Consider the following 25,050-nt stretch of genomic DNA (forward strand, 5'->3'; position numbering starts at 1 on the left):
AATGCATTCTCTCACAACACAAAATTTGGTGTGTTTTTGAAGCTAAAAGCTCATCCGAACATTTAGGAAATGCAAAGGCGGGTATGAGTCATGGCAAATCTGCACATCAGTAGTGGAGGCCCAGATAAGGTGAGTTCGTATAAGAATTCACAAAGATTGAATTCCTTAATTATCCCTACTCCTAAGCCCAGCATTACCGTACTGCTGCTCGACTCTCTCCAAAACAGAAAGGGAAGTTGATCTGCATTCATCAGGATGTTCTGTAACTCCATATTAGAGCATTTGGTTTGCATGCAGAAGGTCCCAGTTTCCATCTCCTGGTAGGGCTGTCTGAAAAATCCTGGAGAGTCAGAGCTAGATAAACCAATCATGTGCTTTAGGATTTTTCTATAATCCTATGTTCTGCATTCTAGAATAGTAGCCCAGATACCTATTTTGAAGCATCATCTCTCTACTGGTTTCTGGCTAGGAAGAAATGTATCTTGCACCTAAAAGAAAATACAAGAGGCAAACACACATGCTTGTTGTACTAAGCTGAGGAGGGAGCACACGGCAGCCAGTAACAATCCTTTAAAAATGTAAGTAGTGCAGTGTCTTCTCGTTGCTTTTTCTTTTCTTAATGGGGACTGGATAAGAATCTGAGGCAGGATAGTCACAGGCAACATTGACAGAGCGGCTACTTTTAAAGATCACAAAATGGCTCCAGGAGGCAGAAGGGATTTGTCAATGAGCACCTGGGATATTTTGCCTGTGATGCTGAAAGGTGCAAGTGCCACACCCCTCACCACTTTATACAAAGCAAGCATTTTAACAAATAACTGTGCCAGGTGGGGGGCATTATCTTCCCCCAGGAACAAGATACAGCACAAACGATGCTGGGGAAACATCGCTGCAACGTTAGCATAACATGCAAGCTTAGAAAGTGGGACTTTGAGAAATATGTGTTTATTGGGAGAGAGGATTAAGGAAGACATCTATCCACACACACCCCTTTTGCAGGCCAAATGTAGTAGCTGAATGAGCCTAGATCATGGATAGGCAAACTAAGGCCTGGGGGCTGGATCCAGCCCAGTCGCCTTCTAAATCTGGCCCGCAGACGGTCCAGGAATCTGTGTGTTTTTACATGAGTAGAATGTGTGCTTTTATTTAAAATGCATCTTTGGGGTATTTGTGGGGCATAGGAATTCGTTCATTCCCCCCCCAAAAAAATATAGTTCTGCCCCCCACAAGGTCTGAGGGACAGTGGACTGGTCCCCTGCTGAAAAAGTTTGCTGACCCCACTTTAGATACACGCAAGAATCTTCACAACGAATGTATGTGGATGAAGGAGCTTCTTATTCTTCCAAGACAGACAATCTGCATTGCTAAGAATAGATTCCTTTCAGGCCATCTTTCTCCTCAGCAGGCTGTGCTGCCTATCAGTTTTCTCTTTTCATAGGCACACTGTTCCCCTTGCACCATGAGCCAACTTTACAGGTCACTCGGGCAGATTCCAGGATGCGATTTAATGTTCAAGTCCCACAGTTTCATTAGCCTGAACACACTTGATAAGCCTGTGATCTTTGACACCTCACAGAACAGGAATAATTTTACAGTACATCCACACCATTTTTTATTTTAACTCACGCCCAGAATACCACAAGGTATATACCAGCCTTCTTCTCTCAACTATTCCTGTGCAACAAGCTAAGAGCCTAGACTCACAATGATATAACCTATTCTACAGGTGTTAGGACTCGGGGATAACATGGCCAGGCATGTGTTTCAGACAGGAAATGTCTGAGCTTTCCAATTAAAAGTTAATTGTCTTTGTCATTAACAGGCTCCCTCTGTTCATTTCCCCTGAAATTTGCTCAGCACTAGATCTTCCTTAATAAGCAATAAACACATAGCAGGGCACGCTGGTAGAATCAGATTTATGGGATTAGAAATGGCTTTTAATACCTTCATCATAATCTTTTAATTTAGAGCGGACTCCAAATCAAATCGGCCTCACTTTCTACAATGAATGATAATTTATTTAGGGGTTTAGCCATGACAGTGGTTCTAAGAAAAATAAATTCTTACAGAAAAAATAATACTAATTATTCACCAAGAAAACCTCACCTGTTTTTTTCCAAACAGGCATTTACATCGGAACGAACTGTGACATCTTCCCACAAAATAGTCTTACTTTCATAACAGTTCCTTCCACAAAAAAATTCAGAGCCACGCTGTTTGTCTTACATCCATCCCATGAGGCAGGTTAGCTGAGAAATGGGGTCTTGCTTGCCCAGAGCGATCCAATAAGCTCTTCAGCACAGATTGACTTAAAGTGCTATTTCAAAGACTGAACGATGGAGAGATAAGAGAAGCATGCCACCCTCCATAAGCACATGTTGCAGAGGCATTGGTCAAATCCATTTTCTTTGTCCAAACATGTGCATTAAAGCACCCACCATAAGGTGCAGGATGTAGATGCACACTTAAAATCTCCAAGCACTTCTGACTGAGCTACAAATCCCATAGCTAAACTATGGGGTTCACCTCCACAAGATGCGAAGATGGCCACCAATTTAGACAACTTTAAAGGGGTTTTAGATCAATTCATGGGAGGTATCGATGGCTACTTATCACGATGGCTATGGTACCTACAAGATCAGAGAAACCATGCCTTTGACCCAGTTGCTCAGAAACAACTATCTTAATCATGGACTCCCCAGAGGCATCTGATTGGCCATTATGGGATACAGGATATTGGACCAGACCGGCCTTTGGTTTGGTCCAGCAGAGCTCTTCTTATACAACTAGACTTCCTACATCCAGATTGTCCTCTAAATCAATGCACTACACTGGTTGCAAGGATTATTTCACATATTATGCAAAGGCAAGCATTGGTTAGTCAATGGAGACCACAGCCAATCACCCCTTCCTGCCTAGTGTACCTGTTTGATGCAGGCATTTGCTAACTTATTTGTCATTCATCTATATAGCTGTAAAAACAAAACTTGTGTGAAGTGGCTGTTAGCATACATCGGATGATTGGGAAGCATGGAAATCTGTGGTATCGTCCACCAATTTGCAATTCATTTTAGGCATCTAGAACCGATTCAGTTAACAATGCAGTTTTCACATTGTCTCCTTCTGCAAGATTCATCTGACAACACAACTCATGATATACCCAGGAAGAATACAAAGCCCCAGACAATGAAGTGCTGTGGAGTATACAACACAGAACCACATTACTCTCTGGCCTCTCTTGTTTCAGCTCAGGCCTGGTTAGTGGAGGCCATTAAAAGGAAAAGGTTGATACACTGGGGAAGATGTGTTTGAATTGCTTTCCCAGGGATTACATCAAACTAATCTGAAGCAAAGTGTAAGAGTGCTTTGAAGAACCTATCTATAACATGACTGAAGACAAGTACTGCAAGACAGAGACGTATCTTATCTAGGACACGCTTTCTCTCAAGGGGTATGGGCCAGACTTTCACTCACATGTGATTTACACAGATCTCTGCAAAAGCTCCTTTTACCATAGCAGTTGTGAAGCGATAAAGCCGATTAACTCTCCCAGCACTGAGCAGACCAGCTCGCTTTAAGCAGCCTGCACCTTTCCTTATATCAGAGCTGGAGTGAAAAGATTGGCATCAGCACCATCTGGTGGACTTGGAAATATAAAATACTCAGAAGCAAATCGCAACATCATATGCAACCTAGCAAGCAATAGCAGATCAGGGTAAGAGGCAATGGTGTGCCTCTTTGGAGGCAGTGATTTTGATATTCTTAAGACTGCAATACATCCCAGTTCACAGAGTTTGTCCAATCTAAAGAGCATATTGCAGACATTTCCAACTGCTAGCAGTTCTTCTTCCTTCCATCTCAATCCCTTTGCCCGTTACCATCCAACAAAAGTTCCAAAAGAGCCAGGTGGAACGGGCAGGGACTTTAAACATAATTACACTTGAAGAAACTCAAAGAAGGCAAAACCAAATCCAGAAGTCCAGGGCTTTCTCTTCCCCATGAATTGATTCACTTCTCTTATGTCCCTCTTTGCAAACCAACTGATTCTTTTTTATCAAAATGAAAAGGGAGGTAGAGAAGGTTTCTCAAGGGAGGTGAGAATGTCTCAGGTTAATTAATGCAGGGCTGTTGCCAAACTTAAAAAAAAAAAATCTCTTCTGAACATTGTTCTCTATATCATGCTTAGAACCCAGAATTTAGAGCAATAAATCAAAACAAGGACATCTATGGTAAAGCTCAGGAGTCACAAAGAAGGAGCTGGTATGAGAATGCCATTCCAGGTTCGGTTCTCTTCCTCTCCCTCCCTCCACCCATGGCTACAAGAGTTTACAAGAGTTCTTCAAGATAAGATTAATGTCCGTGATGTGTGGTTCTGTTTCAACACGCCCAAGACCTGTCGAGCTTTGTCTTGCATGATCAGCTGGTCTTTGGAACCACCACAAGCCACTGTTTTCCAAGCACTGGACATCTAAGGAAGAGAAGAGAAGAGGAAGTAAGCACACTTTGGGGGAAAGCTTCTTGATGCAATTTTGTAAATTAGCCTCTCACTCAGGAGTCAGAATTGGCTCAGGTGAACCCATAGGGAAGCTTTTGTAAAAAGTTGAGAATGAGTCCCTGAACTTCTCATGACCATTGATGTGCTACAAAGAACTTAAATGCATAGAGGACTAGTAATTTTTTGGGGGGGATGGATTTACTTGAAAGGCTTCAGTGGGTTTAAGCCATGTAATGTATATTGTCCCAGGGCTGTATCCAGTTTTGTTAGAGCAGGGTTTCCCAAAGTTGGGTCTCCAGCTGTTGTTGGACTACAACTCCTATCATTCCTAACTACCAGGACCAGTAGTCAGGGATGATGGGAACTGTAGTCCAAAAACAGCCAGAGGCCCAACTTTGGGAAACGCTGCAAGGGCTTTTCATTGCACAATGGAGTTTCCCCTCCATCTCCTCTCCCCGCATGCCCCCTAAATCCTTTAAGAACATAAGAGCCTGCTGGATCAGGCCAGTGGCCCATCTAGTCCAGCATCCTGTTCCCACAGTGGCCAACCAGATGCCTGTGGGAAGCCTGTGAGCAAGGACACTCTGCCCACCTGTGATTTGCAGCAGGTAGCATTCAGAGGCATAGTGCCTCTGGCATCGGAGGCCGAACATAGCCATCAATAGACTTGACCTCTATGAATTTCTCTAATCCTCTTGTAAAGCCATACAATTCCATGGGTATCACTGCCTCCAGTGGGAAGCAATTCCATAGTTTTAACTGTTCTGGGAGTTCCAGCAACCTTGCAGAACAGATCAGGGTAGGACCCCAGGGATGCATAAGTTCTGCTGTGCAAACTGAAATTCTTACGTTAATGGAACTGCTTTGCTGGATACATTGCCCTGTATTGATAGCCCTAATTATGTGTTTCCTGGGAGCCCAAGTCCCAATAGGCACAGCCACATTCACTCGCCCACCCCATCCCCACCCCACCAAAGGCATGATTTTAGACGCCAGTGCTGTATCTCTTCCTTCGCTGTCTCCAAAGCAGGCTCTTTGTTGTTATTAGACTGCATACTTTACGCACACAAACACACACACAATCTGAATTCTGAAAAGCAATCCTGAATTCCGAACAAACTGGACGATTTCTTCAAAGAAGCAAGTTCACTCATTTTGGATCATATTTTCAGAGGCATAGCCTGTCAGGCAAGGAGTTGTACAGCTTACTCAAGTGTTGCACAGGGTGAGAGTTGGGATGGGGAAGCAGGAGGGGGCAAGCAGTGTTCAAGTGCATACTCTTAATAGGCTGAGGTCCCAAATTCAGCCCCAAACATCTCCAGCTAAAAAGGACCCTCAGATAACAGGGCTAAATGGATAAATGGATTGACCAAGTATAAGGTAACTTCCTACATTCCTAAGACCCATTCCCTGAACATTATGCATTAACTGCTGTAGCAATGCCAGGAAAGATTAATGACTGAAAATCTCAAGACCATTAAAAATAAGTCAGTCAGGTGACTGGGCAAAACCACCTTCACAGAATGACAACCACAATTGCAACTGGCAGTGGTCATCTGTGGTTAACCCCAGTGGCACCACTCCAAAAAGCAGGGAACCCAAAGACTCATACTGCTGGAGTCAGTGTCACAATTGGGGCCACAAGTTATCGATTTGCTGTGAAATTTCAGGTGCCTCACCACAAACTTTTAAGCAGCTTCTATGCCCATCAATTCAAGAAAACAACTTTTCAGCAAGGTTAGAAGAAGGCTCACACAAAATACCATGGTAAATAATATTGATGGAACCTGGGACTGGAAGATAATCTCTCTCTCTCTCTCTAACCCCACTTGATTCTTTATCAACAGAATTTTAAAAACTCGGCCCACTTATTTATAACCTAGATTCTGGGCTCAAATTTCAGTGAGTCTACTCTGAGTAAAGGTCCGTTGAACACCACCCTCCATAGGTGATTTTGTTTTAAGCTTGTACACAACGATATGGAAAATACTGACTAAGCAGACTCTAGTCAAATGATGGAAAAATTAACCATCACAACTCTTCATAAACTACAAAATGGACCTTAATTCATTTAAGAAATGCAAAATCATTAACAGGTGTACAACCATGTTGCCTGGCACTTGAGCAAGGCAGAACATTCACAAAGCTCATGGAGATGGCAGGTTCTGGTACTGCAAGTCTCTCAAATCCCCATAACTGTGGCACCTGCAAAGTTTCGCCAACGGACTGTGCTTACCAGAGGAGGTGGTCTGAATTTGCTTTGGATTCTCTTGGAAGACGGGGCCTTCTCTGCCTTCACATGTACAAACCCCCTGTTGAGCAAGCTGCTGTCATTCCTGCTGCTTGACAAAGAGAGGTTTAGGGACTGCGGAAGGAAGTTCACAGACTGCAATCAACCAAAGGGAAAAACGAAAGTTACAACCAATGGCATTGCTGAGATTAACCTGCTTCATTTCCCTCCCAAATCCTCTTTTTAGAAAAAGGAGGAGGCGGCAGCCAAAGAAGCAAATACCGTATTTTTTTGCTCTATAAGACTCATTTTTTCCCTCCTAAAAAGTAAGGGGAAATATGTGTACGTCTTATGGAGCGAATGCAGGCTGCACAGCTATCCCAGAAGCCAGAACAGCAAGAGGGATTGCTGCTTTCACTGCGCAGCAATCCCTCTTGCTGTTCTGGCTTCTGAGATTCAGAATATTTTTTTTTCTTGTTTTCCTCCTCCAAAAACTAGGTGCGACTTGTGGCCTGGTGCGTCTTATAGAGCGAAAAATACAGTATTTGATGTAATCAAATTTCTCTTATCTTTCTGTCACGGTGCAAGCTTCCTAGAGAAAAAGAGGACTTTGTAATCAATCACTGGGGCAGCGATCAGAACAATAAGCCTGATAGCCTAACGCTGTGCAGTCTAGCATCATATTCGGCAGTGGGTCTCCGTGACTAAGAAACTCCATAAGTATTACTGTGGAATAATGGAAAAACTCAGCTTTTGGCGTTACTCCGCAGTTAATTGTCATGGACACCTGCCGGCAAGGAGGTTAGGCAACACGGCTGATGGATAACAGTATCATGCGTATTGTTCCAATCGCTGCACAAATAACAAGGGCAGTTTCCCCCCAAAAAACCCCACAACCATTTACATCATGATGGAAGGGTAAGAGATAGGGTTGCCTGCTGGTCACAGAAACCAGTAGCTTCTACAGACTCCCAATGGTTTCAACTTTCTCGTCACAATGCGTGTGGAGAACATTTTCGGCAGGTTAGAAGCTGGGTATCTTAGCAAATTGTGCTGTCTGTGTTGACTGGACTTGAGCCTGGCTCTTATACAGCCCCTTAGTAAGTCCAGGAGAGGCAGTGTGAACCCTCACAGACTCCTCCCACACCATGTAGTGTGTCATGTGAACAGTGGTGTGAGTAGAAGAGAAATGGTGGCCATAGGAAACTGAAGCTCCAGGATGCTTTCAGAGCAGGAGCAACATCATCTGCCGGAGCACCAGGATAACGGACAAACCTTTCTTGCTCCAGCAAGCGAACAAGGCGAAAAACAAGGTTTTCAAGTTTTACAGTGGAAATCGGGAGGAAAATAATTGAGCAGAATGCTGTCCTTGGAAGGGGTTCCTGAAACGTGCTTGCAATTGAAATGCCAACACTTATTTGCAAGGTTGCTTCCATTTTAATTAAAAGCTAAAGGTTGCAATTCAGCAGGCTAAAGTGCTTTTGTTAAATCTCAGTGTTTTAAGAAGTTTAACTTGTACAATCAGGAGTACCGCGTTCGATGGAGCATATTCCCAGGTAACTCTGCACAGAGCTAAAGTCATGCAACTCCAACATGCTAACCACTACACCTGCCTTTTTCAGCTCACTATCCTATGACTGACAGCTGACCCTAATAAGCTGGGGGGGGGGTGTTTTGGTTTTTTTCAGTATCTCAGGATTCTGTTAACAGGCCTGCTGCCCAAGTCTACCCGGTGAATTCATGAACAAGCTGGAGCAGCCAGGTCTCCCATCCTTCAAGAATCATAAATGTGAAAGTCAACATTTGTGTAAATGTTACACAAATGAGAGGGTGGATTGCACTGTAACACTTCAGAGTTCATCTTATTTTGGGGTGGGGAGAGCCATATTTTTTAAAAAATTCTGACTCACCAACCTAGAAGTTATATGCGAAGTGTTTTCAATGACAAGGGAGCATTCAATATAAAATGTCCTACTTGGTCTTAAGTGGTACAAATCCAAAATTCCAATCCCTGCTTCTATGAAATGTGCAGTATGCTTCTGAAGATGTTTAAACTATAATGCTTAAGCACACAACCAGGATTAAATATAATGGACTCAATGGGATATGTATTTATGAGAAAACACGCATGTATACACAAATCAGAAGCACACAAAAAAAGTTCCACCTAAGGGCACAGTTGGGCAACAATGCATATGGATTCATCAGAGGTAGCCAACACGACACCCTGCAGATGTTGCTGGACTCCAGACTCCTATCAGCCCCAGCCAAAATGGCCAATGATCAGGAATAATGTGAATTGTAGTTCAAAAGACCTGGAAGGTATCGTATTTGTTGTTGTTGTTTAGTTGTGTCTGACTCTTTGTGACCCCATGGACCAGAGCACACCAGGCACTCCTGTCTTCCCCTGCCTCCCGCAGTTTGGTCAAACTCATGCTGGTAGCTTCGAGATCACTGTCTAACCATCTCGTCCTCTGTCGTCCCCTTCTCCTTGTGCCCTCCATCTTTCCCAACATCAGGGTCTTTTCCAGGGAGTCTTCTCTTCTCATGAGGTGGCCAAAGTATTGGAGCCTCAGCTTCACAGTCTGTCCTTCCAGTGAGCACTCAGGGCTGATTTCCTTCAGAATGGATCGGTTTGATCTTCTTGCAGTCCATGGGACTCTCAAGAGTCTCCTCCAGCACCATAAGTCATAAGCATCAATTCTTTGGCGGCATCATATTAGCTGCCCCTTACTATAGATGTTAACGTAATACAGTGGTACCTTGGTTCCCGAACCGCTTAGTTGTGGAACAAATCGGCTCCCAGACGCTGCAAACCCAGAAGTGTATATTCCAGTTTGTGAACGTTTTTCGGAAGCCGAACATCTGACACAGCTTCCGCCTGAGTGCAGGAAGCTCCTGCAACTAATCGGAAGCCGTGCCTTGGTTTTCAAATGGTTTCGGGAGTCGAACGGACACACGGAATGGATTAAGTTCAAGAACCAAGGTTCCACTATAAACATGTCACAAGGAAACGGGTTGGCTTTATCAACTTCCAAAGTGTTCTTTTTTTCAGCACCATTCCTAGACTTGCTTCATCTTATTTTCTCTCTCTCTTGCGTTTTCCCCTATTTCCCCACTTCTTATGCCCAGCAGATTTTTACCACCCTTTTTACCTGCAACAGCCTGAGCCTCTCATCAACAGACTGCCATGGAGCATGGTTGCTAAAAGCATGGGCCAAATGCAGCCTTGCTGTGACTCTACAGAGGTTAACCGCCTTACAACATGCATGAGAAAAGCCGTAGCCTGCAGGTTTGTACTGCTGCACAAGTGCACCCCGTTAGCAAGCAAAACATTGATTATTGTATCATAATTAATGAGGGTCAAACATTCAGCAATTGTTTTTAAAAGCCATATGGGATTTGTCTTGGTTAAGTACAAACCTAGAGTTCCAAGGTAATTCATTAGCGTGGACAGGCAAGTCACTAACATGCCACTTGCAGAAATGAGTGCCACCACGGGTTGCCACACAAGAAAACCATTTATTTAAATTCCCAGATTCTAGTACTGAAGGCACTTGCAATGCACTAAGCAAATATCTCTGAAATGAGTCAGCCTGGCTGCTTCCACCTCTCAGCAAAGTCAAAGCTGCGATTGATAAGCAAGTTGTTTGGTGGTAGAAATCCCTGGAGTCCTAATGAGCTGCTGTTTCCACCTCCCCTTTACTGTACTTTGCTTGCTGCTGGCTGATTTTTTTTAGTAATCATTGGAATCTCCAGTGTTTGCTCTTTCTTTTCCTCTAGCAAGCAGAATTCAGTGTTCCTGTGGTAGTGTCATCTGAGATCAGGTACTCCCTAGAACTTGTTTTCTGTGAATAAGTGTGGGCAAATCTATGTTGTGAAAACTCTGCCATAGACTGTGCAGAAGCTAAAGACCAGGCCCTCTTTAAGAATTCACTTTGGTTTAGGATTCGCATTAGAGAAAACAGGGTTCTTGTGCCTTTCACAATTGTACTCCTTATGCTGGTCTGTGACCGTAATAAAGTTCATTCATTCATTCATTCATTCATTCATTCATTCATTCACAGTTGTACTTTCCAGAATCCAGAAAAGGAGGAGCAATAATGACTGTACTCTCTTAATTCTGTGTTACGTCATGTCCCCAAGGCAGCCATTTTTTGGTTGGCACCCTCACTACTGTCTCGAAATTCAAACTGTGCCCACTGGTCCACACATCTGGGCAATCAAAGCCCAGTACGGCCTACTTTGACTTGAAGCAGCTCTTGAAAATCTCCAACAGATGTTTTTCCTCTGACCGACTGCAAGGAATTCAACTTAAGACATTTTGTATTCAAATGCACTACCACTGAGCTATGGCCTGCCTCAGTGCATATCCATTGCCACAAGAAAAATATGGAGGCATCCGAAAGCCAAACTAGACAAGACACAGCAAAAGTGCCTTGTCTAGTTTGTTCCTCACTGAAATACACCCGAAGGTGGGGGGCAGAATTGATTCAGGTAGCACTGGTGCAGAATGGGGAACTTAACCCTCTTTCCAATCAAAATGGCAATCTCGTATTTTGTGGGAAGGAAGCATCCACTTCTCTGATGAAATCTGCTGTCCACTGTGGTTACATTCTGGCAAAGGTAACACAAACGCCTGTGAGATATTTGTCCCAAGTCTCATAGTTTGGCCTGTTCCAAGCTTTTTTATTCAGAACAATGAGAACCAGATACTTGTGGTTTTTAAAAATGATCTTAAAGAGTTTCTAGTCACTAAATATACTCCCCACTATCACCACCACCGATCTGATTACGGCTCACCTGAGATCTTTTGAAGCAAACAGGTTTGGCCGTGGTGGAAACTGTGAGCTTCAAGTCTTCATCCACAATATCAAGGGCTAAAGATTTCCTGACCTTCTTAATGGGACTCCTGTGCATCTGGAAAGACAAGAAAAGAATATGTAAGTCCCAACAAAAAACAGTAGGCAACAATTTGGGGATGAAGTAGCATTGTATACTAATTTTAGAACAAAGGGAAAGCTTCATGGGGCACCAGTAAGTTATGGAGAACAAATTCATTTGAGCACACTTGACAGCTGTTAGGAAGACTCCATACTACTATCTCTGCAATTACATAGGAACAAAGGAATCTGCCTTCTATAAAGTCAGACAACTGGTTCATCTAATGTAGGACTATCTACACCAGGGGTGAGGAACCTGCCACCCTCCAGATGCTGCTGGACTACAACTCCCATCATCCCTGACTGTTGACCACGCTCATTGAGAATGATGGGAGTTGTAATCTGGCAACATCCGGAGGGCCACAGGTTCCCCAGCCCAGACTGAGTGGCGGTGGCTCTCCAGAGTTTCAGACAGGAGTCTCTTCACGCCTTACGTAGATATGTGAGTGATTAAACGTGGGCCCTTCTGCGTGAAAATCAGTGGTGCTCTACCACTGAGCTACAGCCTTTCACCATAATGATGTACAAACTGACAGACCGCATACATGCATTGGCTGTTATGACTGCAGCACTGGGGAAGTCCAGAGCTAGCTTCAAACCATACCCAATACCGCCAGTGCAAAGCTGGATTTGAGAGCTGCAATGTCTATGGACAAAATATCATGCTTGTGGACAAATACAAATTGAGAAAGAATTGCATCCTTTTAGAGCCTGGGAAAGAGAATCATGATGTGAATGTCTTATTACCAGTTTTTAAAGATGATGCAGCACACTGTATTTTGGGCGGGTGGGGGCAGCCAACACTGTTAGCAAATGCTCAGCATTCTGGATGCATCAAATTCCTGCAGAATCTTATTGGTCCCAATGACCTAGCCTGCTCTTACATACTTGAGCAGTTATCTCACTTATCCAGTACTGGTCCTCATGTAGTCAGAATGGCTCTATGCACACGCAAGAGGGAGCTCTCAGAAGGCTTGGAGCAACTCTGCAGTTTGCAGAAGTACCAAAAGTATTTAGAAACTATATAGTCCTTGAGAGGAACCCACCTACTCCCGGGAAAAACACCTCAATGAGGAGTTAGCCTGCTCAATGGGCACTGAATGCTGACTGAAGGTTTGATGAGCAGGGGATGAAATCCTAAAAGCAAAGCACTCCACGCTGCACCATTTTCCTGCAGATTATACTTGTACAATATACAAGATACTTACACCCTGTTTCCTCTTCTGTCTCTCTGGCTTCACATCATCTTCTATGATCAGCTCAATACCAGCCTCGCTCCGTAGTACTTCTTTCAAATCCTCTTCCAGGTTAGGCGTTTGAGGCTGGCGTTAGGGATGCAGGAGGAAGAGAAAAAGTTGTGCTTCCAGACTTTCCATCATGAACAATATATGCGACCAGTACATGTAGCACAGGCCAAGAACATAAAATTGTTTCGTAGCCACTGTGCAGATCTCCATCATAGATAAAGGCTCTTTCTGGTAGCACACAAAAGTCTGTGTCTCTAAACTGGCTCTTAGCTAACCCGACCTGGAAGGACTCACATGGCACACTTCTCTTAGGACTAATGTTTCCCCAAGAACACTTACATGCTCAAAGACAGCGGCAAAGCCCAGCATGCAGCTTTGAGGGAAGAGCTGTGCGTCTGGAAAACTGCAAGAGCCTTAGAACTATTGGAGCACAATAGCCTCCGGATATTTATCCTCCTTACGAAGAACCACAAAAAGGTGGCAAGATCAAGTCCCCGTAACCTTATTACACAGCTTGACTGATATGGAATCCATAGCCAGTTAGGGGAAAACACATCTAAAAATAAGGAAATCGCATGATTCCTTAATAGAGAAAAATACAATAAAATGCCAGCCTTAAAGTGCTTTTGCTTGCTGAGAGCCGTAATGAAACTGAAAGCTGCTGTTTTGGACCTACTTTGTTAACCTATTAAAAAAAAAAAATCAACATTGTTTAGAATATCAGAACACCATCTCACAGGCCAAAAAACCTGACAGGTTGAATCTAGCCTACAGTCTAGAAATCTGCTAATCTTTTAATTTTCATGTGAAGCATCATTCCATTCTATACTAATGTAAGAGTTTTTCTGCTGAATGCTGGCTTGGTGTTTTTGCTTAAGATGGGGGACTTGGTCCAGAATTACGAATAGCACTGCGGTCCCAGCAGTAGAAGCACAATGGAATGAAATACAGGTAGGACCCACGAAACAGCTATATAGCGCGCACACACACACACACACAGAGAGAGAGAGAGAGAGAGAGAGGGACATACCAAAGGCCTAATTGGTCCGTACTTCTCCAGAGCATTCTTGAAAGGTGTGGGTGTATGAGGTGTATTGTCCGTGATGTACTTCTGATCAGGTGTCACAAATCTGAAAGCACAGAAGAGGAGAGGTTTGCTGCAGGAATTTTTAGGTCTTACAGATTTCGTGACTTGTCGATTAACTGTTGTATTCTAATTCCTCCTTGATTGTAAGCTACCCAGACAACACTGTTACTGGGAAGCATACAAGCAATATAAAAAGATTCCCAAACAATTTAAAAATACCAGTTCACATGCTCTTCCTTGAAGGAAGGTCAGGGCATGGAACGCACAGTGGTCCCTCACGCCCAAGACCGCAACACTGTAGCTTCACTGGTGTCACTGTAGGATTAGGTCTCCCAACACTGAAGACTAGGTCTAGACATATCACAGTGAAGCCTACAGGATACATGCTGGAGTCAGAACGAGAGGAAGAAAATACTTACACTGAGTTTTTCTGAAGCAACGGTGTCTTGTCTCTGTGTAGCGGGGTAGTCACTATCACTTTCTGGCTGCACACAGGAGTGGAAGTTAAAGATGGGTTCTCAAGATCAAGAGTGTCTTGCTTGGTCCAAAAATTCAGGAACTGCCAAAGAAAGGAAATTAGAAGAGTCAACACACATCAGCTAAATTGAATTAATTAACAGATTGGTTTTCAAATCTATTTCAGCTTTGTGTGGCGATTCCTGAGCCCTGGATTTTACATTTTCGGTATAATATGACCAAGGACAGTTTTCCATGTTGTAAACATCTGGCCATAAGGAAGCATGGGAGGCTGTGCCTTCCTCCACCACAAGTGGCTGAATCTGTGGTCAAGTAGGTCCAAGACCTGTAAAATATGTCTGGAGAGTGAGGGTCTAAAGCAGTCTGTGTTATCTCTGACAAAATCATGCGACCAGGACACCCTGATCTTTCTTGGATAAAGGTCTTCCAAGCTGTATACTTAAATATGGAAGTGTAGGAAGAGTATCTAACATGACTTTAAAAAAAAATACTATAAGAAAGCAGGCTCTAAAGCAAATTTTATGTTTCTGTCTGGTTCCCATTGATTTTACCAACTCAAGTGAGCAATCTCCATATAAAAACCATGTGAGCTCCAGTGAACCATTAATAAATGGGAGGACATCACTCAAGAATAAAAGGGTGATTTGCAGAAGATAAAATGTCATGCATGAAGGCGGCCACTGACTCACTCTTGCTGCCCACTCTTTGCACCTCCATACCTGGGAGGGGGAGAATGGCAGCGTCTTGACAGGGGTGCTCTTAGGCGTCATGCTGTTGCAGGAGTCCTGGAAAGAGAGGTTGCCACTGGTCCACCCTTCTGGAACAGGCGAGAGTGCGACTTTCCTCTTCTTCTGCCGCTTCAGCACAGAAGGCGGTGTACCAAAGCTCATGTCTGTGCAAGGGGAGATGGGGATGAGCTCGCCTTTGCTGCCTTTGCTCAGGTCCGAAATGGTGTGGCCATCCAAACGGTACTCTGTCACGTTCTGCGAGGTGGAGGAGGGCTTGAGGGATGTTTGCCTCTCTGGGCTGCTGCTGTTACTTGTAGACAGGTAGTCAGGGAGGTCAAATTGAAACAGATCACACCAACCATCTGGGTCCTGCCAGAATAGGAAAGTTCAGAACGTTTGGGAGGATAAAACTGCAGACAAGAATGTGGCAGGGCAGAATGGGTGGCAGAATAACTTGGCACAAGTAGATTTGAGCAATTTCAATGCAAACCAAGTGCGCGAGCTATCTACTGGAACCTTAGGCCCTGGATATGGAGCATGTTATTTTCACAGAGACCCCATTCAAATCCATGTAGAAAAGCTAACTTAACATCAAACTTACCGTATTTTTGCTCTATTGGACGCACCAGACCATAGGAGGGGGAGAACAGGAAAAAAAAAAATTCTTGTTCTCCCCCTCTAAAACAAGGTGCGTTCTGTGCGTTCAAGGTGCGTTCACCCGAAGCCTCCAGAGCCCAGTGGGAATTCCCACTGGGCTCTGGAGGCTTTGGGTTCCTTTCGACCTGCTCTTTGGGGCTGGCGGGGGGGAGGGGGAGCACTGCTTGCAGATCCCAAGGCTTGCAGATCCCTGCCCGAAGCCCGGGGCGCGCTGCGCACCGACCCCTCTCGCTCTCCAGGCTTCAGCGAAAGCCTGTATTCACTCCATAGGACGCACACACATTTCCCCTTCATTTTTGGAGGGGGAAAAGTGCGCCCTATAGAGCAAAAAATACGGCAAGTCCTCTTGATTTGAAAGGGAACTAAGTGCAAAAAACCTGTGCCACAATCCTCTACAAACTTTGCTTGAAAAATCAATACCCAACACTGGGGGAAAAATGCAGCATAGCTGGGTTTCGTTTTACATATAATGGCAGGACAGTTTTAAATTGTCTCAGTCATAAATACTAAAAACCAATAGTAAACTGGAGGGAGGGAAAGTGCTTCCAATAACCATTCAGTTCCCCACAGTGGCTAATGGAAGGCTTATGGAAGGCCTGCACACAGGACATGAATGCAACACCAACCTCCTGCTCATGTTCCCCAGCCGCTTCTGAGACTGGAAGTAGCCACCATGACTAGTAGACATTGATAGACTTTATCCTCCATGAATTTGCTTAACCCGCCTCTATAGTGGCTATCGCCCCATGCCATGAAGAAAAACTCCATAGTTTAACTATGTGCTGTGTGAAGAAGCCCTCACTTTTGTCTGCCCTGAACCTGCCACCCCATTCAGCATCAATGGATGGCTCCACAATCATGAAAAAGGAAGAAAATTCTCTTTTGCTGCACCAAGCATAGTTTTTTCACACCTCAACTACGACTGCCCTTACTGTGCCAATTCCCTGCCGATAAGGTGGGGAGGGGATTGTTTGTGCTGCTGTTTGGATGCTTTGTATTTAATTGTTAGTCAATGTTGCAGTGATGATTAACTTGAGATGTTTGCTGGCCCTATTGATATTCGTGTTTAAATTGTGTTGTAGCTGTTAGAGCAGTGGTTCCCAATTGGGGGTCTGTGTAACCCACCCAGGGGTTTCACGGCACCATTCACGTAACAAAAACTACCACAGAGATATCAAAATTTTCAAAGTAGGGGTCCAAGGCTTGGCGTTTGCAAAAAAACAGCACTTCGATAATAGGGAACCACTGTTAGAGCATTATCTTGAAACGTTGTTATATTTTATTCTGCATGTTGCTGTGAGCTACTTTGAGCATGGCTTTACCAAGAAGAAGCAGCATACAGTGGTACCTCGGGTTACAAACACCTTGGTTTACAGACTCTGCTAACCCGGAAGTAGTACCTTGGGTTAAGAATTTTACCTCAGGACGAGAACAGAAATCACATGGCGGCGGCAGCAGGAGGCCTCATTAGCTAAAGTGGTGCTTCAGGTTAAGAACAGTTTCAGGTTAAGAACGGACCTCTGGAATGAATTAAGTTCGTAACCAGAGGTAAAGGTACCCCTGCCCGTAGGGGCCAGTCTTGACAGACTCTAGGGTTGTGCGCCCATCTCACTCAAAGAGGCCGGGGGCCAGCGCTGTCCGAAGACACTTCCGGGTCACGTGGCCAGTGTGACATCGCTGCTCTGGCGAGCCAGAGCCGCACACGGAAACGCCGTTTACCTTCCCGCTAATAAGCGGTCCCTATTTATCTACTTGCACCCGGGAGTGCTTTCGAACTGCTAGGTTGGCAGGCGCTGGGACCGAACAACGGGAGCGCACCCCGCCGCGGGGATTCGAACCGCCGACCTTTTGATCGGCAAGTCCTAGGCACTGAGGCTTTAACCCACAGCGCCACCCACGTCCCTGTAACCAGAGGTACCAGTGTACAAATAAACTTGATGGTGATTATGATCATAGCACAAAAGAGCCTATGATGAGCAAAGCCTACATGCAAACTCCTCATCCCTGACCCTACTACGGAAATAGACATCAATCCACTTCTTACAGATTCAATCATGTCCAGAGCTTCTGTAATAGCTGGGGCCGTAGAGGTGCACAAATAACTGCCTGCTTCGACCACCCATGTGTACTGAGATGAGCCTTCCTTCAGGTCACTGTCAGGTGCTGTGTTTTCTGATGCTCCCGCGATACTGTCGTCCGCCAGGCTTTCTGGGAGTTGCTCAGGAGGCAGCTTTGGCAGGCCAACAGATTCTTCATCCATGGCTACCTCCTGCTTTATTTCCAAGGCCTGAACAGGCCAGTCTGTCAACAAGGTTTGCTGTGGAAAGCAAATGAGGATTTGTGTGACTACTACACAACAACAATAAAAGCAAATCAAGTACGCGGCTGCACTCAAAGAGCATCAAGGCTGCAAAATCAGGTACTAAAATCATGAGCCAATGTCCAACACAGTATTCGGTAGTGCTAAATCACACCCTTCACAGTAAAAGCACAAAGTCATGAAACATTTCCGAAGCATCTAAATGAGGCTGCAGTCCTAACCGCATGGACTAGTTCTTGATATAGGAGGATTATGTTGTTAAAGATTTATTTTGAAGCTTCGGTGCCAACTCCTGTTGGATTACAAAATGCAAATGAGAAAAAATTGAGCAGTTATGATGCAAACAGTTCTGCCTTCATTGATTCCAAAACCAGCATCTTGGCTACCAAGAAAACTCCTGCTTTCATCTGCCGTTTGGATCCCTGAATAAAAAATGAGTGGATTTTGCAAGATGCTTTACAAATGTAAAACCAGAGTTTGCAACCTTATTCCAACGTACCAAAAAAAGGCAGATTAATTTAAGGCCGTATAGAATATTGTGACACTATCACCTGGAAGTTTGCCTAAATATATTCTCTGTTTAATAAAGTTTTCAGAGACGTAAAAATGCTTTGCAATACCTGGCTTTCGACTTCTAGTGCAGTTTGGCTTTCCTTTCCTTCCACCTCCACCAGGAGATAGAGGGGCTTAGAGTCTTTTGCTTCGCTAAGAAAGCCTCCTGTCTCCACCTTCCTTTTGATTGTGGAATTCCAGTGGTTTTTCACAGCATTGTCTGTCCTGTAAAGTAGAAAGCACAGACACATCATTGAAAAGTGAATCACAAGAGCAGAAGCATCCTAGAAACAGACGAAGCTGCCTGGGGCCAAGTCAGGCCATTGATTGATCCATCTAGCTTAATAACGTCTACACTGATTGGCAGTGACTCTCCAGAGTGCTAGACAGGGCTTTCTCCCAGCACCAGGGGTTGAACCTAGGATCTTCTGCATGCAAAGCAGATGGCCACCCACCGACCTCCTCCATTTTCTTGTTTGATAGATCCATCCCAGTACGAGACAGAAGAATGCAAAGGTCCGTAAGGAACCTACCTCCCAGGCAGCAACTTCGCAATTTCGGCCCAGCGGTTCCCCAGAACCTTGTGAGCCTCACAAATGATACGGTCTTCTTCCTCTGTCCACGATGACTTTTTCACCTCCGGGTTCAGGTGGTTGTGCCAGCGTTCTCTACACTGCTTGCCCAGCCGGCCTTTCAAGTGCTTGGCTATGAGCGTCCATTGCTTTGTGCCATACTTCTTCACTAATTCAGTGACCTCATAAGGGGGGAAAGGATGAATTGTTATTCATTGTGTGATCACGGTGGCAGACTCCATCCTCACTGCGCATTAAAGGGAAAAGGGAAAGGACCCCTGGATGGTTAAGTCCAGTCAAAGGCGACTATGGGGTTGTGGCGCTCATCTCACTTTCAGGCCGAGGGAGCTGGCATTTGTCCACAAACAATTTTCCAGGTCATGTGGCCAGCATGACTAAACCGCTTCTGGCACAACGAAACACTGTGACGGAAGCCAGTGCACACGGAAACTCCATTTACCTTCCCGCCACAGCGGTGTTGGTTTGCAAGCCCCATCCACAGAGGCTGGCCCCTTTCACTGTCCTCGGAGCTTGCATACCGGTAACCTCCTCTGGCTGACATCCAGATACACCAGGGAGATTTTGATAGGTGACATTTCCCCAAGCGTGGGTAAAATGCACACCCCTCCTCCTGCTTCCGCAGGGGAAAGAAAAGTAGCCAGAAATCTATTTTACATCCTTTTATTTCTGTCTACAGCACTAGAGAAAAACATGACCGTTCAGTTCAGTTCTTCTAGCAAGTCTGACAAACTTCCTGAACATGCGCAAACGGAAGGTTTCAAATTACACTCTTCACAGAGACTTTTCCAGCCTGTGAACTTCCTGGGAAATTCTTCTTTCCCACAGATAGCCGCATCATGTGATGTCAACAATCTGGGTGTCTGCAGCTGTGATGTTTCCATATACTGACAAGCGGTACTTATTTATCTACTTGCACTGGCGTGCTTTTGAACTGCTAGGTTGGCAGGAGCTGGGACAGAGCAACGGGAGCTCACCCCATCGTGGGGATTCGAACCACCAACCTTCTGATCAGCAAGCCCAAGAGGCTCAGTGGTTAAGAACACAGCACCACCTGCATCCCTCTTCACTGTGCATATTTTCAACTCTATCATTCTATGATTCTACCCAGAAGAAAAATTCTTCTGAGTTCAGTGCAAGCGTGTAGGATTTAACTGAATAGCTGTCGGGAGCCTGTACATGTACAAAGGGCTCTCTCAATAAACCTGGGTAGCTTGCAAAAGCAGAGCTCCCGACTGGGTTGAGAATATCCAATGTGTGTAGTTGTGTGTGTAGGCTCCATGCAGCTATTGAATTGCGGGAGGGGGGGTGTAGATCTCACCATCCCACACCGCAGCGCCGCTCAACAGAATTGCATTGAAACAATAATATGAGCTTCTGTGCTTGCTACCTTATTAATACATTGCTATTTCACAATTGCCCAACTTAACAGCCATTAGCGTTAGATAACTCATGTTAGATTTCTACCGAGCAACCTGAGTTACTTTACCCTAAGGACACTGCATGGAGTGTACGAACACACATTACCAAGTTACTAAAAGTGCAAGCCTATTTTGATGAAGAGTGGCAGCCAATACTGCAGGATCTTTCAAACACTGGGATTCTAGAGAGCGATTCTACCTGCAAGATGGAATTCCAATTTCTTCAACTATAAGACACACATGTTGAGAAATAGTTACCTTTTGATCTTCTTGTTTAGTCCAAGGACCTTTAACCAGGACAGGGTTTAGGACCCGAAGCCAGCGATATTGACACTGCTGCTCAGTGCGGTTCTATGAGCAAACGTAAATAAGTACATGCTAAAGTGAAGATTGATAAGGCAGGCATAAAGAGAAACCAAAAGTATCAGGCAGAGAGATATTTCTTTTAACTAGCAGCTTGATCTTTTGCAACCCTGCCATACCCCTCTCTGGTCCAAAACACGCCACCAGCAAAACCTTCCACTCTGTTGAAAAACTCCACTTACAGGAAACTGACTTGCTAGGAACTTCCAGTCATGTCCAAACTGTGTCACCAGTGAATTCAAGAGCTCATCCTGCAAAAAAGCAAAGCCATCAGCTTTGGCACACAAGTAACATATACAGTATGTTGTTTCATTACCTAAGTTATGTATTTCAGGAACAAAATAACATAATTTACCAAAACAGAAGTTGTGACACCATGACATCATGAGATATAGCATGGCAAGGAAAGGAACAGAGGTTTGACCTTCAACACAGCATTCCAGCTACTTCTATGTGCCACCCAGAAAACAGAGCTGCTAGCTAGAAACTAGGTCTTGTGTTGCATTTTGAAGCAGCAGGGTGCTATAGCGGAAAGCAGGATGAACTGGGTAGCTCCATCTTATTTGTCAGGGACAGAATGCCTATTTCGCAGTTGCTCCAGGAGCCTCTCCTCATAGCACAGTAGCTAAGATGGTGATAAAGGCCCAGTCTTTAACAAGATACACACACACACACACACACACACCCATTGGTTCATATTTTTCCCCACTCAGTTTGGCCAATTTGGGACAAGTACTGCTATATGTATTCCAACAATTTGACATGCAATACTTTAAGCACAGAACTTTGGCCTCCGGAGAATGCCTGGGCTTGTTTGCATTTAAAAGCAAGTTTCTAGTCCTCGTGAAAGTAGGGAAAGCAGCAGGAGAGAAGAAGGGAACATGGATGGAATAAGCAAATTATGCATTCCATTTCCCATTTTATTTCTTTATTGGATGCGTATACAAGGACTTCGGTAAGCGTTTTCCATTCAGCTAAGCTCCCCAAGGCCACACACCCTACTTTCCTCAACACAATCTACACATGACATACCTCTTCACGTGACCACTTGACTTTGCATCTGTTATCCCGCCGTTCAGATGCATCTGAATCTTGGTAAAGCATTTGATCTTGCTCTTCACTATTGCAAACAAAATTTAAAAGCAAATGGGAAAAGAGAGCATGTAAGTATCTTGCTTTACAGATTTTTTATTACCCCCCCCCCCAATATTCTACCACCGACTAGAATCTCCAGCCCATACCCACTGAAACAATACAAAGGAGAAAGATAGGTAGGTAGATAAAAACAAATACTTAAACTTCCTTCATTGTGAACACTGTATCTGCTGGTTTGCTACTGGGACAGGTTCAAGGCACTTGTGGTAATTCACAAAGTCCTAAACAACTTGGGGACAAAGTAGTTTAAGGACCGGACTCCTTATGCTCTACCTCGATCTCCAAGATCTTCTGCACCCATGAGGTTCAGCTGAACTTCACTGGGGCTGAGGCTTTAGTGTGGCAGGCCCTGCCCTATAGAACTTGCTACCAGCAGACTCATAGAACTATAGAATTGTAGAGTTGGTCCAACCCCTACAATGCAGGAATCTTTTTGCTCAACATGGGGCTCGAACCCAGTACCCTGAGATTGAGAGTCTGAGCTATCGATCCTTCAGCAGTAACCACCCAGGCCTGCTTTTAGGTGACTTCTGAAAACTGTACTATTGTTTGGACAGGCCACTGCAATATGAATTTCTCTTTTTACCCAATCAGTACTGATGTTTTTGACTGTTTTTACTGTAACTTTTATACCTTTATGGAAAGGACGGATTACAAACACTTCAATAAATTAAATAAAAATAAGTGGCCTTAAGCATGTGCCCTCATAAGACATTTAGTGGGACTTACTAGAAAGTAAGGAGAGTTCAGAATTGCAGCTTTAGATGGAAATAAAAGGTTAAGAAACAGAGAAGAACAAGCAGTGGGGGAGAAGGCTCCATATATACCGTAATTTCATATGTTATTTCAAAACCACTGATTCCATTTGCAAATCCGGCTGCTGTCCTCATCTTTGGAATTGTCTCCCTCTGGAGATTTACCAAAGCGCAAGACATTGTTATTCAATCATATTTTTGGTAGCCAGAGTTTTGGTAGAACAGTCATCGTATGACTCACCAAGTCACCATATGACTCGCCCAAAGTCCTCAAGATCAAGTGGGATATACACCCAACCAAATAAACTAAATTAAAACACCACTGCTAGGGCTAGGTAAAAACGTCATCCAATCTCTCAGCCAGCTGGAATATTCAAAAAGATCCCTGCACAAATATTCCTAGTGGGCAAAGCGGCTTAGGCCAGGGCTGGGAAGCCCAAGACCCTCAGATGTTGTTGGGCTACAACTCCCTCACTCCTGACCGTTGGCCTCGCTAGCTGGGAATTGGAGGCCAACCCATGTCCTTGGGCCACAGGTTCCACATCCCTAGTTTGGCCCAAAGGCAGGCATCTAGGCCACTAAGTGCGCAGTGCTTATTTAGAGTGTTAGACTAGACCAGGGTCCAAATTCCCCCTCAACCATGATGGTTGGTCTCCCAACCTAATGCACCTCACAGGTAACTTGCTGTGCGGCTCAACAGGGAAAGGGGAGACCCATGCACACCATTTTAAACACCTTGGGAAAAATGTGAGCTATAAACGCAACACCAAATAATATAAGTAATGCCATGCTGTCTTTCACACATCATTGTTGTTGTTGTTTAGTCGCGTCCGACTCTTCATGACTCCATGGACCAGAGCACGCCAGGCACTCCTGTCTTCCACTGCCTGCCGCAGTTTGGTCAAACTCACAGCAACCTAAATGGCCAGAACATTCCCAGCAGTCTCCTCACTGATACAGTGTGTCTACTCAGAAGTAAGCCCTATTGAATTCAGTGGGGCCTACCCCGCCCAGTAAAGTGAGTTTAGGATGCAGCCATAAGCCATGATTTTTCACAGCTTTCCCAACTCCCCCCACCTGGTAGCGGGACCTGGCAGTCCTCATAGAACAACCATTAGGTCCACCATCCAGGCAATCCCAATTCAAGTCTTTGCCAGCTCCTTATCAGTTCCTCTCCTTGCTTTAGGCCTCTAAACAAGATCTGGGGGGGGGGGGGGGGTCCCGCTCCAGACTGTGGCCCACGATCACTTTCATAACCGAACTGCTCTTCCTTGCGGAAGGATCAGCTTAATACTAATAATGAAAAAAATACTAATAATGAAAAATAATAAATAATAATGAAAAAAAGGACAAAATAGATCACCAGGGAAAGCAGAGTGACGCTCTTCCTTTCTCCCTCCCGCACCGCTTGGCGCAAAAAAGAGCTAAGTTCCTCTCCCCGCCCTTGCAAATTCACGCGGGCCATTTTAAGCACCTTTAAAGCAGCTTTAAGCAGCTTTCTCCCTTTCAGATCGCGGCAAATAAATCATCCGCGATATAATTTTACAGATCTATCCCTGTGCATGCTCCACTACCGTGGACGGTGGGTCAATCAGTTGGGGGGGGAAGGGCGGGGGGAGAGGAGAGAAAGGAAAGGAAAGGAAAACAGGCGGGGAACCGATTTCCCACCACCTTAACCAACCCATCCTAAACGATGCCTCCAAAACAGCTGCAATATTCTCTTTTCCCGCCCCCGCCTCAAATGCAACTCACCAGCGAGCCCTGCGAGACATCCTGCCTTTTCCCCCTCTGCGTTCAAATCATGCGATGGCCAAAATAATAATAAAATGAAACTTCCAAAAGAACAGAAAAGGCTACCAGAACTTGGAGTGGGGAGTGAGGGGACGGATGCCGCTAAAGGACCCCCTCTGAATAGCGCGCGCGCGCAAGCCAGGCTGCTGCTACTGCTGCAACTGCAGCTCCGTGGCTCGCGCCCGCCCGGGACTCCGAAAAGCACTTTCCTATCTCGCGCCAACTCCGCCCCAGCCAGC

General features: G+C 44.8%; 2 protein-coding genes across 4 annotated transcripts in view; one reads left to right on the top strand and one right to left on the bottom strand.

Annotated features, from left to right (window-relative positions):
• LOC310680353 (uncharacterized protein) overlaps positions 1-25,050 on the top strand; it is a 339,545-nt gene that overhangs the window by 18,366 nt on the left and 296,129 nt on the right. The window lies entirely within an intron of this gene.
• Positions 1,901-25,026, bottom strand: MYBL2 (MYB proto-oncogene like 2). 2 transcript variants are annotated; one of them, XM_083446893.1, is made up of 14 exons: positions 24,773-25,026; positions 22,143-22,230; positions 21,293-21,361; positions 21,006-21,098; positions 19,270-19,490; positions 18,805-18,961; positions 17,909-18,181; positions 15,199-15,576; positions 14,422-14,561; positions 13,946-14,045; positions 12,877-12,990; positions 11,529-11,645; positions 6,732-6,881; positions 1,901-4,468 (listed from the first exon to the last, which is right to left on the bottom strand). In XM_083446893.1, exons 1-14 carry the CDS (start codon positions 24,790-24,792, stop codon positions 4,340-4,342), a joined length of 2,049 nt encoding a protein of 682 aa, XP_083303019.1. In that variant the 5' UTR covers positions 24,793-25,026; the 3' UTR covers positions 1,901-4,339. The 2 variants fall into 2 exon arrangements, with proteins under 2 accessions (XP_083303019.1, XP_083303020.1); XM_083446894.1 differs by having other exon boundaries at positions 6,732-6,860; positions 24,773-25,016.

This window comes from Podarcis tiliguerta (assembly GCF_965153285.1).
Source record: "Podarcis tiliguerta genome assembly, chromosome: 6".
NCBI lineage: Eukaryota > Metazoa > Chordata > Lepidosauria > Squamata > Lacertidae > Podarcis > Podarcis tiliguerta.